The 13,801-nt window shown below is 50.5% G+C and overlaps 1 protein-coding gene across 2 annotated transcripts in view; it reads left to right on the plus strand.

The window, feature by feature from the left end:
• HIPK3 (homeodomain interacting protein kinase 3) overlaps positions 1–13,801 on the plus strand; it is a 185,513-nt gene that overhangs the window by 129,225 nt on the left and 42,487 nt on the right. For both annotated transcript variants that reach the window (XM_068260243.1, XM_068260244.1), the window contains exon 5: positions 5,180–5,266. In XM_068260243.1, the coding sequence (XP_068116344.1) occupies positions 5,180–5,266 (87 nt within the window). The remainder of the gene's footprint in view (positions 1–5,179; positions 5,267–13,801) is intronic.

Raw genomic sequence — 13,801 nt, forward strand, 5'->3', positions numbered from 1 at the left:
TCAAGTAAGAAGTGGATTTCTGCCACCATCGTCTCTAAAATAACTGGAGGGTGTTTTAACTGAAGAATCGGCTAAAATTCCTTTGGATAAAATTCACAATTTGTATGAATCAATACCTCGGAGAATTGAGGCTGTAATTGCCGCAAAAGGTGGACCTACACCATATTAAAATATATTTTGTTGATTTTCAAGGTTTCCATTATTTTGTCCAACCCCTGTAGGATTAGAGGGCAAAAACCACAAATGAAAAAAAAACTAAACCTGCGGACATGTGCCTCTGCCCTCTCCCCATAGCTGCTGTAAGTGTCCTATGCCTGTCCACTGCTAGTGTATAAGATGCGTGATCCCGCTGTGTGCCATATCTTCCTCCTCTTTGTGATTGCTTAACCCCCCCCCCCCCCCTTCGGGTTTTAATCTGTAGCGGGTTTACTTCTCCGCCTTGCCCGTTAGGATTGGAGACCTGCTTCACAACCGCAGATTTTGCTCTAGTGATCGGCATGTGATGATGACGCAACCATCACATGCTGATCACTAGGGGGAGCCGCGTGGCTGTGAAGCAGGTCTCCAATCCTAACAGGCATGGCGGAGAAGTAAGCCCGCTACAGATTAACACCGGGGGGGGCAGCAACCGCAAGCGGGAGGAAGATAAGGCACACGGCGGGATCGTGCATCTTATGCGCTAGCGGGAGACAGGCGTAGGACACTTAGAGCAGCTATGGGGAGAAGGCAGAGGCACATGTCAGCAGGCACAGTATACACAGTATACTGTACACAGTATACAGGCAGGGAATTTCCGACGTGCTGGCGGGTCACGGTTTGTATCGGCGGGTGTTCGTAAGTCGCGGATTCCCTGCCTTTGCCGTATTAGATGTAGAGACTTTTTCTCCCCAGAGAAAGTGTGCGTCTTATGCAGTGAAAAATACAGTATGTTTTGTACTGTACATACACGTTTATCTCATTATGTCACATGTCCGCTTTGGTACACTTTAACTCTGGGGCTATAAAATAAAACTATATCTAAAAAGAGGTCATTGTTAGGGGTAGGAGGATAAATACAATTGTTTATCTTATTGGTTTATTTTCACCTTGGGTCCACTTGAAGCACACAGAGAGCTTCCTCTTCTTGACTGCCCACTTTTGGTATTCTAATAATCACTAATCACATTACCATAGCAGCCCACTCCATCTTAGGATAGAAAGTCTGAGTCTGGAATCCTGTAACCATAGCAGGACACACTATTGCAGGATGGGGGGGGGGGGGCTCTGAGTCTGGAATCGAGTAACCTTGGAAGCTCAATCCATTGCAGGTTAAGGAATATGAGTCTGGAATCGTTTAGCTATAGCAGCCCACTCCATTGCAGGGCAGGGAGTCTGGAATCACATAACAATGGCAGCCCACTCCATTGCAGGGCAGGGAGTCTGGAATCACATAACAATGGCAGCCCACTCCATTGCAGGGTAGGGAGTCTGGAATCACATAACAATGGCAGCCCACTCCATTGCAGGGCAGGGAGTCTGGAATCACATAACAATGGCAGCCCACTCCATTGCAGGGCAGGGAGTCTGGAATCACATAACAATAGCAGCCCACTCCATTGCAGGGTAGGGAGTCTGGAATCACATAACAATGGCAGCCCACTCCATTGCAGGGCAGGGAGTCTGGAATCACATAACAATGGCAGCCCACTCCATTGCAGGGCAGGGAGTCTGGAATCACATAACAATGGCAGCCCACTCCATTGCAGGGTAGGGAGTCTGGAATCACTTAACAATGGCATCCCACATCATTGCAGGGTAGGGAGTCTGGAATCACATAACAATGGCAGCCCACTCCATTGCAGGGCAGGGAGTCTGGAATCACATAACAATGGCAGCCCACTCCATTGCAGGGCAGGGAGTCTGGAATCACATAACAATGGCAGCCCACTCCATTGCAGGGCAGGGAGTCTGGAATCACATAACAATGGCAGCCCACTCCATTGCAGGGTAGGGAGTCTGGAATCACATAACAATGGCAGCCCACTCCATTGCAGGGCAGGGAGTCTGGAATCACATAACAATGGCAGCCCACTCCATTGCAGGGCAGGGAGTCTGGAATCACATAACAATGGCAGCCCACTCCATTGCAGGACAGGGAGTCTGGAATCACATAACAATGGCAGCCCACTCCATTGCAGGGCAGGGAGTCTGGAATCACATAACAATGGCAGCCCACTCCATTGCAGGGTAGGGAGTCTGGAATCACATAACAATGGCAGCCCACTCCATTGCAGGGTAGGGAGTCTGGAATCACATAACAATGGCAGCCCACTCCATTGCAGGGTAGGGAGTCTGGAATCACATAACAATGGCAGCCCACTCCATTGCAGGGCAGGGAGTCTGGAATCACATAACAATGGCAGCCCACTCCATTGCAGGGTAGGGAGTCTGGAATCACTTAACAATGGCAGCCCACTCCATTGCAGGGCAGGGAGTCTGGAATCACATAACAATGGCAGCCCACTCCATTGCAGGGTAGGGAGTCTGGAATCACATAACAATGGCAGCCCACTCCATTGCAGGGTAGGGAGTCTGGAATCACATAACAATGGCAGCCCACTCCATTGCAGGGCCGGGAGTCTGGAATCACATAACAATGGCAGCCCACTCCATTGCAAGGTAGGGAGTCTGGAATCACTTAACAATGGCAGCCCACTCCATTGCAGGGCAGGGAGTCTGGAATCACATAACAATGGCAGCCCACTCCATTGCAGGGCAGGGAGTCTGGAATCACATAACAATGGCAGCCCACTCCATTGCAGGGTAGGGAGTCTGGAATCACATAACAATGGCAGCCCACTCCATTGCAGGGCAGGGAGTCTGGAATCACATAACAATGGCAGCCCACTCCATTGCAGGGTAGGGAGTCTGGAATCACTTAACAATGGCATCCCACATCATTGCAGGGTAGGGAGTCTGGAATCACATAACAATGGCAGCCCACTCCATTGCAGGGTAGGGAGTCTGGAATCACATAACAATGGCAGCCCACTCCATTGCAGGGTAGGGAGTCTGGAATCACATAACAATGGCAGCCCACTCCATTGCAGGGTAGGGAGTCTGGAATCACATAACAATGGCAGCCCACTCCATTGCAGGGCAGGGAGTCTGGAATCACATAACAATGGCAGCCCACTCCATTGCAGGGCAGGGAGTCTGGAATCACATAACAATGGCAGCCCACTCCATTGCAGGGCAGGGAGTCTGGAATCACATTAACAATGGCAGCCCACTCCATTGCAGTGCAGGGAGTCTGGAATCACATAACAATGGCAGCCCACTCCATTGCAGGGCAGGGAGTCTGGAATCACATAACAATGGCAGCCCACTCCATTGCAGGGCAGGGAATCTGGAATCACATTAACAATGGCAGCCCACTCCATTGCAGGGCAGGGAGTCTGGAATCACATAACAATGGCTGCCCACTCCATTGCAGGGTAGGGAGTCTGGAATCACATAACAATGGCAGCCCACTCCATTGCAGGGCAGGGAGTCTGGAATCACATAACAATGGCAGCCCACTCCATTGCAGGGCAGGGAATCTGGAATCACATTAACAATGGCAGCCCACTCCATTGCAGGGCAGGGAGTCTGGAATCACATAACAATGGCAGCCCACTCCATTGCAGGGTAGGGAGTCTGGAATCACATAACAATGGCAGCCCACTCCATTGCAGGGCAGGGAGTCTGGAATCCCATAACAACGGCAGCCCACTCCATTCCAGGGCAGGGAGTCTGGAATCACATTAACAATGGCAGCCCACTCCATTGCAGGACAGGGAGTCTGGAATCACATAACAATGGCAGCCCACTCCATTGCAGGGCAGGGAGTCTGGAATCACATAACAATGGCAGCCCACTCCATTGCAGGGTAGGGAGTCTGGAATCCCATAACAATGGCAGCCCAATGGATGGGGGGGGGGGGGGGGGAATAAATTCAGAAGAAGTAATTAAAGACTCAAGAAGAGAACACAAATGTGGGCAAGTTGTTTGTCTTATTGATAGGAAGGACAATTTGGTTTAAATGGGTTATTTGCTGCCTAACCTTCCCAGGCAGATTTCCCTACATAAATCTATTACACATTGGTGGTAAACCGAGTAGGCCCTATAGTAAAAAGTGCTTGGATTAGAGCTTTCCAGAAAGCCCCAATCACTTAGCCACACTATTAGAGGGACTCTGTTATTAAGCCAAGTATTTGTGTGGCGGAAGCTCTATTGACTGACTCACAAGCTACGTCCTATTTCCTGAACGATGACACAAGTGAACTAGCTTGCCACTCGTTGGGCAGCCTGCATCAGACACTGTTTTCTCCTGACATTTGCTTCTGCGTCAGGCTTGTGGTTTTACCTAAAGTTGACACTTACTCAAAACTTTTATTTTAGTTTTTTGATGGAGTGAGGAAGTGTTGAAAGAAATCAGCAGTGAGAGGATGGCTGTGGAGATCCCCTGCATTTCCTGACTCATAAAAAAAATTGTCACAGAGTACAGGAAGTGAGTGACTCTCTCCAATAGCAACATACAGCTGATGTTTGTAAAGGTTAAAGCATTTCCTGTGTTTCTTAAACAGTTATTACTGTCTGTATTGCCAGTTGGAGTACTTCCTGTTGTGTTGCTGGCTACGGGAAGTAAATGGGATCTCGCTGCTGTCACTCTCATCTGTCAGCAGGGCTCCTGTCAGGGACCGAGGTCCCCCTCTTCACTTGGGCTCTCCCACTTGACATCATTTCTAAGTGCTGTAGCTCACTGATCGACAGCTGTGTGTAGAGAAATTATGGATTTTAGTTTTCTCTTGTGGAAGAGACCAACTGAACAGGGGGTGCCCAGTCTCTGTAGCAGTCCTGCTACCAGGCGAGTTTCTGTCAGATAAAGGAAAATGAGCACTTGTCGCTTACTGACTACTCTGCACCATTTGTGTTATGTGAATGACTATTGGGAGTGGCAGAATGTCAGAATTCTTGTTAGTGGTGCAGCAGTACTGGCTGATCATTGTGTGTTGTACGCCTGTTGGGTATATTGCTGGTTTCCTGTAAATCTCAGTGCCAGCTGGCATCGTGCCTTTCCATGTCTGTATCGGCACAGCTCGTAGAATGTTAGAGAAGGTCTTGTTCAAAGCCCTCACTTTATTTCTCTCATCCACAGACTTTGGAAGAACATGAAACTGAAACAGGAATGAAGTCTAAAGAAGCCAGAAAGTATATTTTCAACAGTTTGGATGATATAGTGCATGTAAGTAACGCAGGGTGGCTGAGGATCTCATTGCTCTGGTACTATTTTATGGGAAATTCCACTTACGCTGAGGAAAATGTACTGCACTCAGTGCAGCCATAGATAGTTCGAGGAATAACAGCAAACCCTACTTCGGCTTACTTTTTTTCTTGTGCAGATATAACCTAGCCATTCCACAGTGTTCTGAAACTGGAACATGTGAGCTTTGGTGATTGCTGTCAGTCCGTGGATAGGTACATATTGATATTAACTCTTTGTACATGGATTGTCAGACCCATAACACAGGAGTGTTAAACTCAAATGCACAGTGAGCTGACATTGAAAACCAAACCATGAGCCCACCTCGATGTCTAGTGTCCACCTCCCTCCCTTATACAGTTTCCTGGTATCTAATGGACCCCTCCCTCCCTTTACGGTTCCCTGGTGTCTAGTGGCCCTCCTCCCTCCCCTATACAGTTCCCTGGTGTCTAATGCTCCCCTCCGTCCCCTGTATAGTTCCCTGGTGTCTAGTGGCCCCCTCCCTCCCCCATACAGTTCCCTGGTGTCTAGTGTCCCCTCTCCCATTACCATGTGGCCTAATAGTTTCAGCGCTTAGCCACAAAGGCTTAATGCTGAGGTACTCGTGAGCCAAATATAATGCAAAGTGGGAAAGCCACTTTCAGGCCAGTGTTTGACATGTATTCAGGGAATCATCTAAAAAAGGAAGGAGCGCTCTAAGTGCGTTAACCAGGTAGGACTTTTATTGCGCATAAAAAGTAGATACTCACAAGAAGAAGAATTCAAAAGCGCTTGTGTCTGCGGTTAAGCCACCCGCTGTACCCCTCTGCGGCAAAGCTGCACGCGCTGTGGCCAGCAGCGGCGTGTCCGATGTCTCCGGGAGGCTCGTCTTGCGAGGCGGTAGGCGGGGCCTATGGTCGTGGTGCGTGTGACGTCATGACGCGTTTCGGCGCTCTGCGCCTTCATCAGATGACGTCATGCGCACAGGGAAGCGTACTTATATACGCTTAGATGCCGTAGTTATGGCAACTGTAAAAAAAAGGGTTTGAACAAACTTTATTGTACATCATGACAAATGTGCATGCGTATCAGCCAGATCTGGCATACTCAGAATCAGAATCAGAATCAGAATCAGTTTTATTTCGCCAAATACAGCAGAGCTGTAGTCGGAATTATTTGTGGTACACATGGCATAGGTGACGTAGGCAGACATACAACACATACAGTTATAAAAATGCAGTAGACAGTTATAAAAATGCAGTAGACAGATAAAATAAAATAAAATAAAATGCTGTTTAAGGGCCCCGAGTTCATATTCAGATAGGAACAAGGCAGGCAGCGTCCGGGGCCGGCTAACCCGGCAGTTAGAACAGCAGGCCGGGCCGGGGGAGGTTGGAGTTCAGTGACCGTACAGCTTGGGGGAAGAAGGTATTCTTCCGCCTGGTGGTTTTGGATGGAATAGTCCTATAGCGACGTCCCAGTGGGAGGAGCTTGAAGTAGTGGCTGCCAGGGTGGGAGGGGTCACGGGAGATCATGGAGGCCCTCTTCCTCAACCTAGCGAAGTGGAGGAGATCAAGAGGCGGAAGCGGAAACCCGATGATTCTCTCTGCATCAGTTATGACTCTCTGCAGTTTCTGTTTGTCGCTGGCCGTTGCGCCCCCGTACCAGACAATAACTGAGGAGCAGAGGATGGATTCTATAGTGGCAGTATAGAAGCTGGTCAGCAGTTCCTTGGGCATGCCGAATCTCTTCAGTTGGCGCAGGAAGAACATCCTCTGCTGGGATTTCTTCTGAATTTTGGTGGTGTTGTGCTCCCATTTCAGGTTGTTAGTGAGAGTCGTGCCCAGGAACCGGACCGATGACACAGTAGAGACTTCCGTTCCTCCAATGATGACCGGACGGAGGGGGGGGGGATTCCTCCTGAAATCTACCACCAGTTCAACAGTCTTTGCCGTGTTGAGAACTAGGTTGTTGTCTCTACACCAGTTGTCTATTCTCTCGACCTCGCTACGATATTCCTGCTCCCCGTTGCTTCCTATTAGGCCAATGATAGTGGTGTCGTCTGCGAATTTTATGACCTTCACAGAGTCAGCGTATGAGATGCAGTTGTTGGTGTACAGGGAGAACAGTAGAGGTGACAGAACACAGCCTTGTGGAGCCCCGGTGTTGGTGGTACGTACGCTGGAGTAGTAGTTGCCAAGCTTCACCTGTTGCGTTCTATTTGTCAGGAAGTCCTTGATCCATGCTCGGAGAGTAGGATCAACTCCAAGTTGCATCAGGTTGGTGATCAGGATGTCTGGGCATATCGTATTGAACGCCGAGCTGAAGTCTAGGAACAGGATCCTGGCGTAGGAGGCCGGGCTGTCCAGGTGCTCAGTGATGTATGCCATGCTGACATTGATGGCATCCTCCACGGATCTGTTTGCCCTATATGCAAATTGGAGCGGGTCTAGAAGGGCGTCCGTGGACCCCTTCAGGTGGGCAAGGACCAACCGCTCGAGGAGCTTCATGATGTTAGAGGTTAGGGCCACTGGTCGGAAGTTATTGTGCTCAGTACTGCCTGTTTTTTTGGAACTGGTACAATTATAGACCTCTTTAGGCAGGAGGGGACTGTACCGTCAGATAGTGACTGCCTGAACAGGGAGGTGAGCACAGGGGCTAGCTGATCAGCGCAGGTTCGCAGGCAAGTAGACGACACACCGTCCGGGCCGGAAGATTTCCTGGGGTTCAGCTTCCGGAGGTGCCGGAGTACAACCGATTCCAGAACAACGCTAGGAGCCAGGGCGCCGAGTTCGCCAGAGGGAGGGGTCGATGCTGGATGACCCGCGGGCTGGTTGTGGTGTTGCTCAAACCTACAGTAGAACTCATTGAGCTCCTCCGCCAGTCGTTGGCTAGGGGTCGCCGATTGGGATGCTGGTTTGAAATTCGTGGCTGCTCTCAGGCCTTTCCATACCTCCCGTGTGTTGGTAGACTGGAGGCAGAGCCCCAGCTTCTCGGCATAGGCCCTCTTTGCCGCTCGCAATCCTTTTTTCAGAGTGAGCCTAGCTTCTCTGAATTCCTCTGGGGAGCCAGACCTGTGCGCTTCCTCTTTGCGTTTCCGAAGTCGGCGAAGCTTGTCGTTGAACCACGGCTTGTTGTTGGGGTAGACTCTGAAGGACTTGGATGGAATACATGCATCTTCACAGAAGCTAATGTAGGAGGTGATATTCTCAGCCCATTCATCAAGGGTTGGTGCCTCCAGAGTTCCCCAGTCGGTGGTTTCAAAGCAAGCTTGGAGCTCCAGTTTGGCATCTGCTGTCCACTTTTTAATAGTTTTGGTGACGGGCTTTGATCTCTCCAGGAGCCTCCTGTAGGTGGGGATCAGGTGTATTGTGTTGTGGTCAGAGTTCCCCAGGGGGGCTCCTTGGATGGCCTTATAAGCGTTCTTGTGGACCGTGTAACAGTGGTCCAGGGTGTTACAGTTCCTGGTAGGGCAGGTGATGTGCTGCTTGTAGAGGGGCCTCACGTACCGAAGGTTTGCCTTATTGAAGTCGCCCAAGATGATGAAAAGGGCCTCAGGGAGGGCTGTTTCCCACCGCGAGATACAGTCGTTGAGTACTTGCAGGGCAGTCTTTGTGCATGCGTCAGGGGGAATGTAGACCCCAACGAGGACAAGGGAGGAGAACTCCCTCGGGGAGTACCGAGGCCTGCATTTTATGGCAAGGAGCTCAACATCTGGGGTGCAGGCCTTGTGGAGAGTGGTGGTGTTGGAGCACCAGGAGGTGTTTATGTAAAAGCAGATACCTCCGCCTCTCGTTTTCCCTGAGAGGGCTGCATCACGGTCTGCTCTTTGGAGGTCGTAGCCAGGTACCTGTAGGGAGTTGTCAGGGATGCTGTCGCACAACCAGGTCTCGGTAAAACAGAGAACAGGGGTGTTCTTGTTGATCTGGGGTTTGCTGCCGAGTAGCAGGAGCAGCTCATCCAGTTTGTTGGGGAGTGAGCAGACGTTAGCTAGTAGGATGGCAGGGACAGGGGAGCTAAGGCCTTTCCTTTTGAGTCGGACCTGGGCCCCCGCCCTCCTTCCTCTGTGGCGGCGTTTGCTAGGTGCACACTTGGCGGAGAGATCTTTGATGTGTGCGGTGACGGCATTCCACAGGGAAGAGCCTGATGGGGGGTACTGGTTGGCCGGGGGTTCCCATTTAAGAAGGGTTTCTCTGGAAAGGATGGTAGTCCGTACTGCACCCATGGCATACTTTCCCCAGTACATAGCACAGTGTGCGGGCCGGTAGGTGGGATGAAACAGGCAGCACAGTATATGAAGCAGCCAGTAAATGTGATGCGAGGCAGGCGGTGGTATGGTGCAGCGGCACGGCCCAGACTATAGCACAGATAGATGGTATGGAGCAAGCAGAACGGCACAGTGGTGCGAGGCAGGCGGTGGTATGGTGCAGCGGCACGGCCCAGACTATAGCACAGATATGGGTAGCACAGGTAGATGGTATGGGAGAATAGCAAACAGAGCGGCACAGTCAGTGGCACAGGTACATGGGAGGGAGCGGGCAGTACAGCACGTGCTAAGGCACACAAGATGGTATGGAGCAGGCACAAGGTGGTGTGTGGCAGGCACAGATGGCATGGAGCAGGCACAGATGACATGGAGCAGGCACAGATGACATGGAGCAGGCACAACACAGCACAGTTTATTACAGTCAGAGGATGGGGGGACGAGCGTCAGAAGCTCACCCAGGGCAGAACTCACCAAGGAGAGGCTTGTGGCATGGAGTCCTCCAGGCGGGCGATGTGCTGTCCCGGAGGCCAGGTTGATGGTGTGCAGGCCGGTGGAGCGGAGCCCTTCCTTCCCCTCTAGGCGGGATGCAGCTCCAGAGTTGCTGGTGTGCAGGTCGGCCCACGTGGTTGCTGGTGTGCAGGCCGGCCCGCGTGGATGCAGGCCAGGCCACGTGGGTGCGGTAGGGGGGGGAAACGCTCCCACAGATGGATGGGGAGCAGGCCAAGGAGGTGCTTGTTTGTCCGGGAGGCAGCCGAGGGCGGCGAGCAGGATGCTGGGGCCGCAGAGCAGTGTCGGGATCTAGAAGCTGGGAGTGCTGCGACAGTCCGGGAGCCAGAATGAGCTGGGGATGCGGCCTTTGGGAGCGCAGCAGGTTTCCGGTGCAGCGGCAGGCTATGTGGGCGGACACCGAGGAGCAGCGGGCACGTTGCAGGAGGCTGGGGATGCCGACAGCCAGGATCCGGAGAGTAGCAGCCGGGAGATCCACTGGGTGCAGCGACGGGCTGTGTCCAGGGGCCGCCGGGAGTCAGGAAGGAGCCCCCGAGTGTCGAGAGCAGGAGCGCAGGAGGTACCCGGTGCAGTGGGAGGCTATGTGGGCAGCCAGAGGAGCAGCGGACAGGTAACCGGAGGCTGGGGGTGCCAACATCCAGGATCCGGGGAGTTGCGGCCGGGAGACACTGGGTGCAGACCGAGAGCCGCCGTGTGCCCGGAGGCGGGAGCAGAAGCGGCAACAGGTACCAGGAGAGCCTGTGGCTAAAAACTGCTAACTAAAACTAAAACTAGACTAAAAAGTATCTAAAAGTATCAAAAAACATCTAAAAACATCTAACATTGTCGGAGCCATGTGACCGAGGCGACCTGCGTGGGCGCCATCTTGGTCTAAACGCAAGGAAGTTTCAGCCAATCAGGACCAGAGATAATGGGAAATTCCAAATACCAGCCTTATTGAAACGATTACTATAAAAATAAGAGCTAAAGCCTACAGCCTACTGCTCACATCAAGCCAGAATCTCTTCAGAAAGATATCGACCCTGCTACAAGCCTGAAGCGCTACCTTCCCACACTGCGGTTCCACTGACAGAGAAGGGGTAATGTGTTTAATGTTCTAGTGACTGTCTGTATTCATATTTCAGAATTAAAGGCACCGTGAAGTGAAAAAAAGTCCCCCGGCGGGTGGTTGGGGGTACTTTTCTCAGGAGGGGGAAGCATCTGGATTCCAAAGAGTCTTCCCTCGTCCTCCTCAGTAGATGAGATCCACCCCTGGAAAGTCTGCTTGTCCCCGCTGCTGACAGGCACACTGGCGGCTTTCCACTTGGGCTCCAGCGGAAATTGCCATACCCAATCGGTTTTGCACTACTGCACAGGTGCAAGCTGTGTGTGCCTGTGCAATAGAGTGCACCTGATCAGGCTCGGCTGTTTCTGTCCCGGGGGCCCGTGCAGAAAGACCCTAGTGCACCTGCACAGGCACACACCGTTATTATTTTGGATTTTGTTTTGGGCGCCATTACAGCATCGTGCTGGCTGAAGAGGACGGGGGGAGCCTCAATTGGATTCAGTGGCTTCCCCCTCCCGAGGTAAATGTCGGTTTTTTGTTAAGTTGTTAGCAAGAAGTTCTGTTATAAATAACTTTTGACTTTGAGACAGCTACCAATACAGTTGAGACTATTTTTGACCTTATGCTACATAATACAACTGTTAAAATTATTTTTTTTAATTAACCGAGAAGATTCATGTTTGCTTGGCTATAAAGGCCTGATCTAATGGCATATTGTTAGGTGGAAACACTACTTGCAACTGTTCATATTGCTGTATATATGCTGTATGATAAGCAAATACATTTTTTCATATAAAAATCAAATACCGAGTGCTGCGGTATACAGTCAATCATTAATCACTGTTATAGAAGGTTCAGATCCCACTATGCCCGATTTATGATAGCAGTACTTTTAAGGCTGGTTCCTTTACTGCAGGGCTCTCAAACTCGCGGCCCTCGATACAATATTTTGTGGCCCTCGCTGGCAAAAGCTTCCTTATAGTTCGCTTCAGTGCTCCAAAGTAATCCGCCACATCCCCGCCGTTAAACGCTCCCAATCACCCGGGGGGCAATCCGCAGGTATTTCCTGGAAGGGGCAGAGCTTTCAGTTTCAGCTCTGCCCCTCCTGACGTCAATCGCTGCACGGAACGCCGCCTCTCTCTGTGAAGGAAGAGTGAGAGGGGCGCGCAGAGGCGGCGATGTGCCGCGATTGTGAAATTCCTTATGCGGCCCAGCCTCATCCTGACTTTGCCTCCTGCGGCCCCCAGGTAAATTGAGTTTGAGACCCCTGCTTTACTGAGTTAGTGATGATGCAAGAAGGCAAGAACAGCAAAGGTTTTTGACACCATTAGTTGGCAACACCTTTCTGATAACACTGAAGAGTCGCGTCCATTTGCAGTACTGCTGGCCATCATGTGACAATAGGAGTGAAAGTGCAGCATCTAATAATCATCCCCGTCCCAAAATAGAAAGTGTGGCTATATTGACTTTTTAATGACACTGTTGCAGAACTAACAGATTAACAAAAGTCCTGTGTTCCCTTCATTTAAAGCAGCTCTGAAGTGATGGAGAGAGAAGGCTCTGGATTACATAGAACCTTCCTGGTACTCGCTCTGAAGCTTGTTTACTTCGTTGTTCCCCCGTTAAAGTTATTTGACCACCAGGTGGATTATAACGTTGGCCCTCTTCGTGCAGCATTCTGAAGGCTCATCTTCCCCAGTACTTCTGAAGACGTATGGATCCGTACTGTGCACACACGTTGGGGCTTGCACATACGCAGTACAGATGTGCTTGCCTTTGGAAGCACTTGGGGACACTAGTGCTTCAGAGGACTTCCAATGGTGCCAAATTTGAGCGGGGGAGCGAGGACACGGATAGAAGACTAGGGAGACTCTGTGGGATCCAATGCCTCCCCTCTTAATAGGGGAGTATCTGACTATTCTTTTCTTAGCTCACTTCTCTTGAAGTGAACTCTTGAACAGGACAGATGGGAAATGTAGAGAAATGCACCCCGTATGTATTTAGAGAGTTTAGCCTGTTTAATTCCCCCTCATTTGTGTCTAATCACAAGTTGTAATTTGATCTCTCCCGTGTCAAATGACTGCCTATGGCAGAGATGGCTGATAAGCTCATTTGAAAGCACAGGCCGTTAACAATATGTCTGCTTCAATGAATCAGGAAGTAGAAACAGTGCAGATTTATTTTAGAAGTTGTATCGGGTGTAGCAAAGAAGTGTTTTTGTTTAATGGTTATTATGCTGTTGTGAACCTTTGGAGCAGAGAGGAAGTTCTGAGTTTAGGTCCACTTTAAACTTTATGCTCGGTTCAGTCAAAATGGTCCTTTTCATGGGTGGACCAAAATGGATGTCTGACATATGCATATTCAGGCGTGTCGCAAGATAATTATGGACGCTTGGCAGGAGTCAGTCATTACACAATAGCAATACTATTATAACATGTCCAATGTAATGGATATAGCTGGACAGGTGTTCAGTTCTATGGACAGTGATGCGTTCTGTAGTGTAATCCAGGCTTACCATATATGGTTAAAACTTTTTTTTTCTATTTATGTTTTGCTTGGAGTTACTTTTTAAAGCATGAGCGAATGAAAGCTGATCCTCCTGCTAGAAAGTTAGTGGAAAGAAGGATGGCATGTGCCACCCATAGTCTTGCCACCCAGGTGCCTGATGGGAAACGTGGCCCTGCACACTAGGCAGCTGCACTGCTCCCGGCTATCTGAC

The sequence above is a fragment of the Hyperolius riggenbachi genome, chromosome 11 (assembly GCF_040937935.1).
Source record: "Hyperolius riggenbachi isolate aHypRig1 chromosome 11, aHypRig1.pri, whole genome shotgun sequence".
NCBI lineage: Eukaryota > Metazoa > Chordata > Amphibia > Anura > Hyperoliidae > Hyperolius > Hyperolius riggenbachi.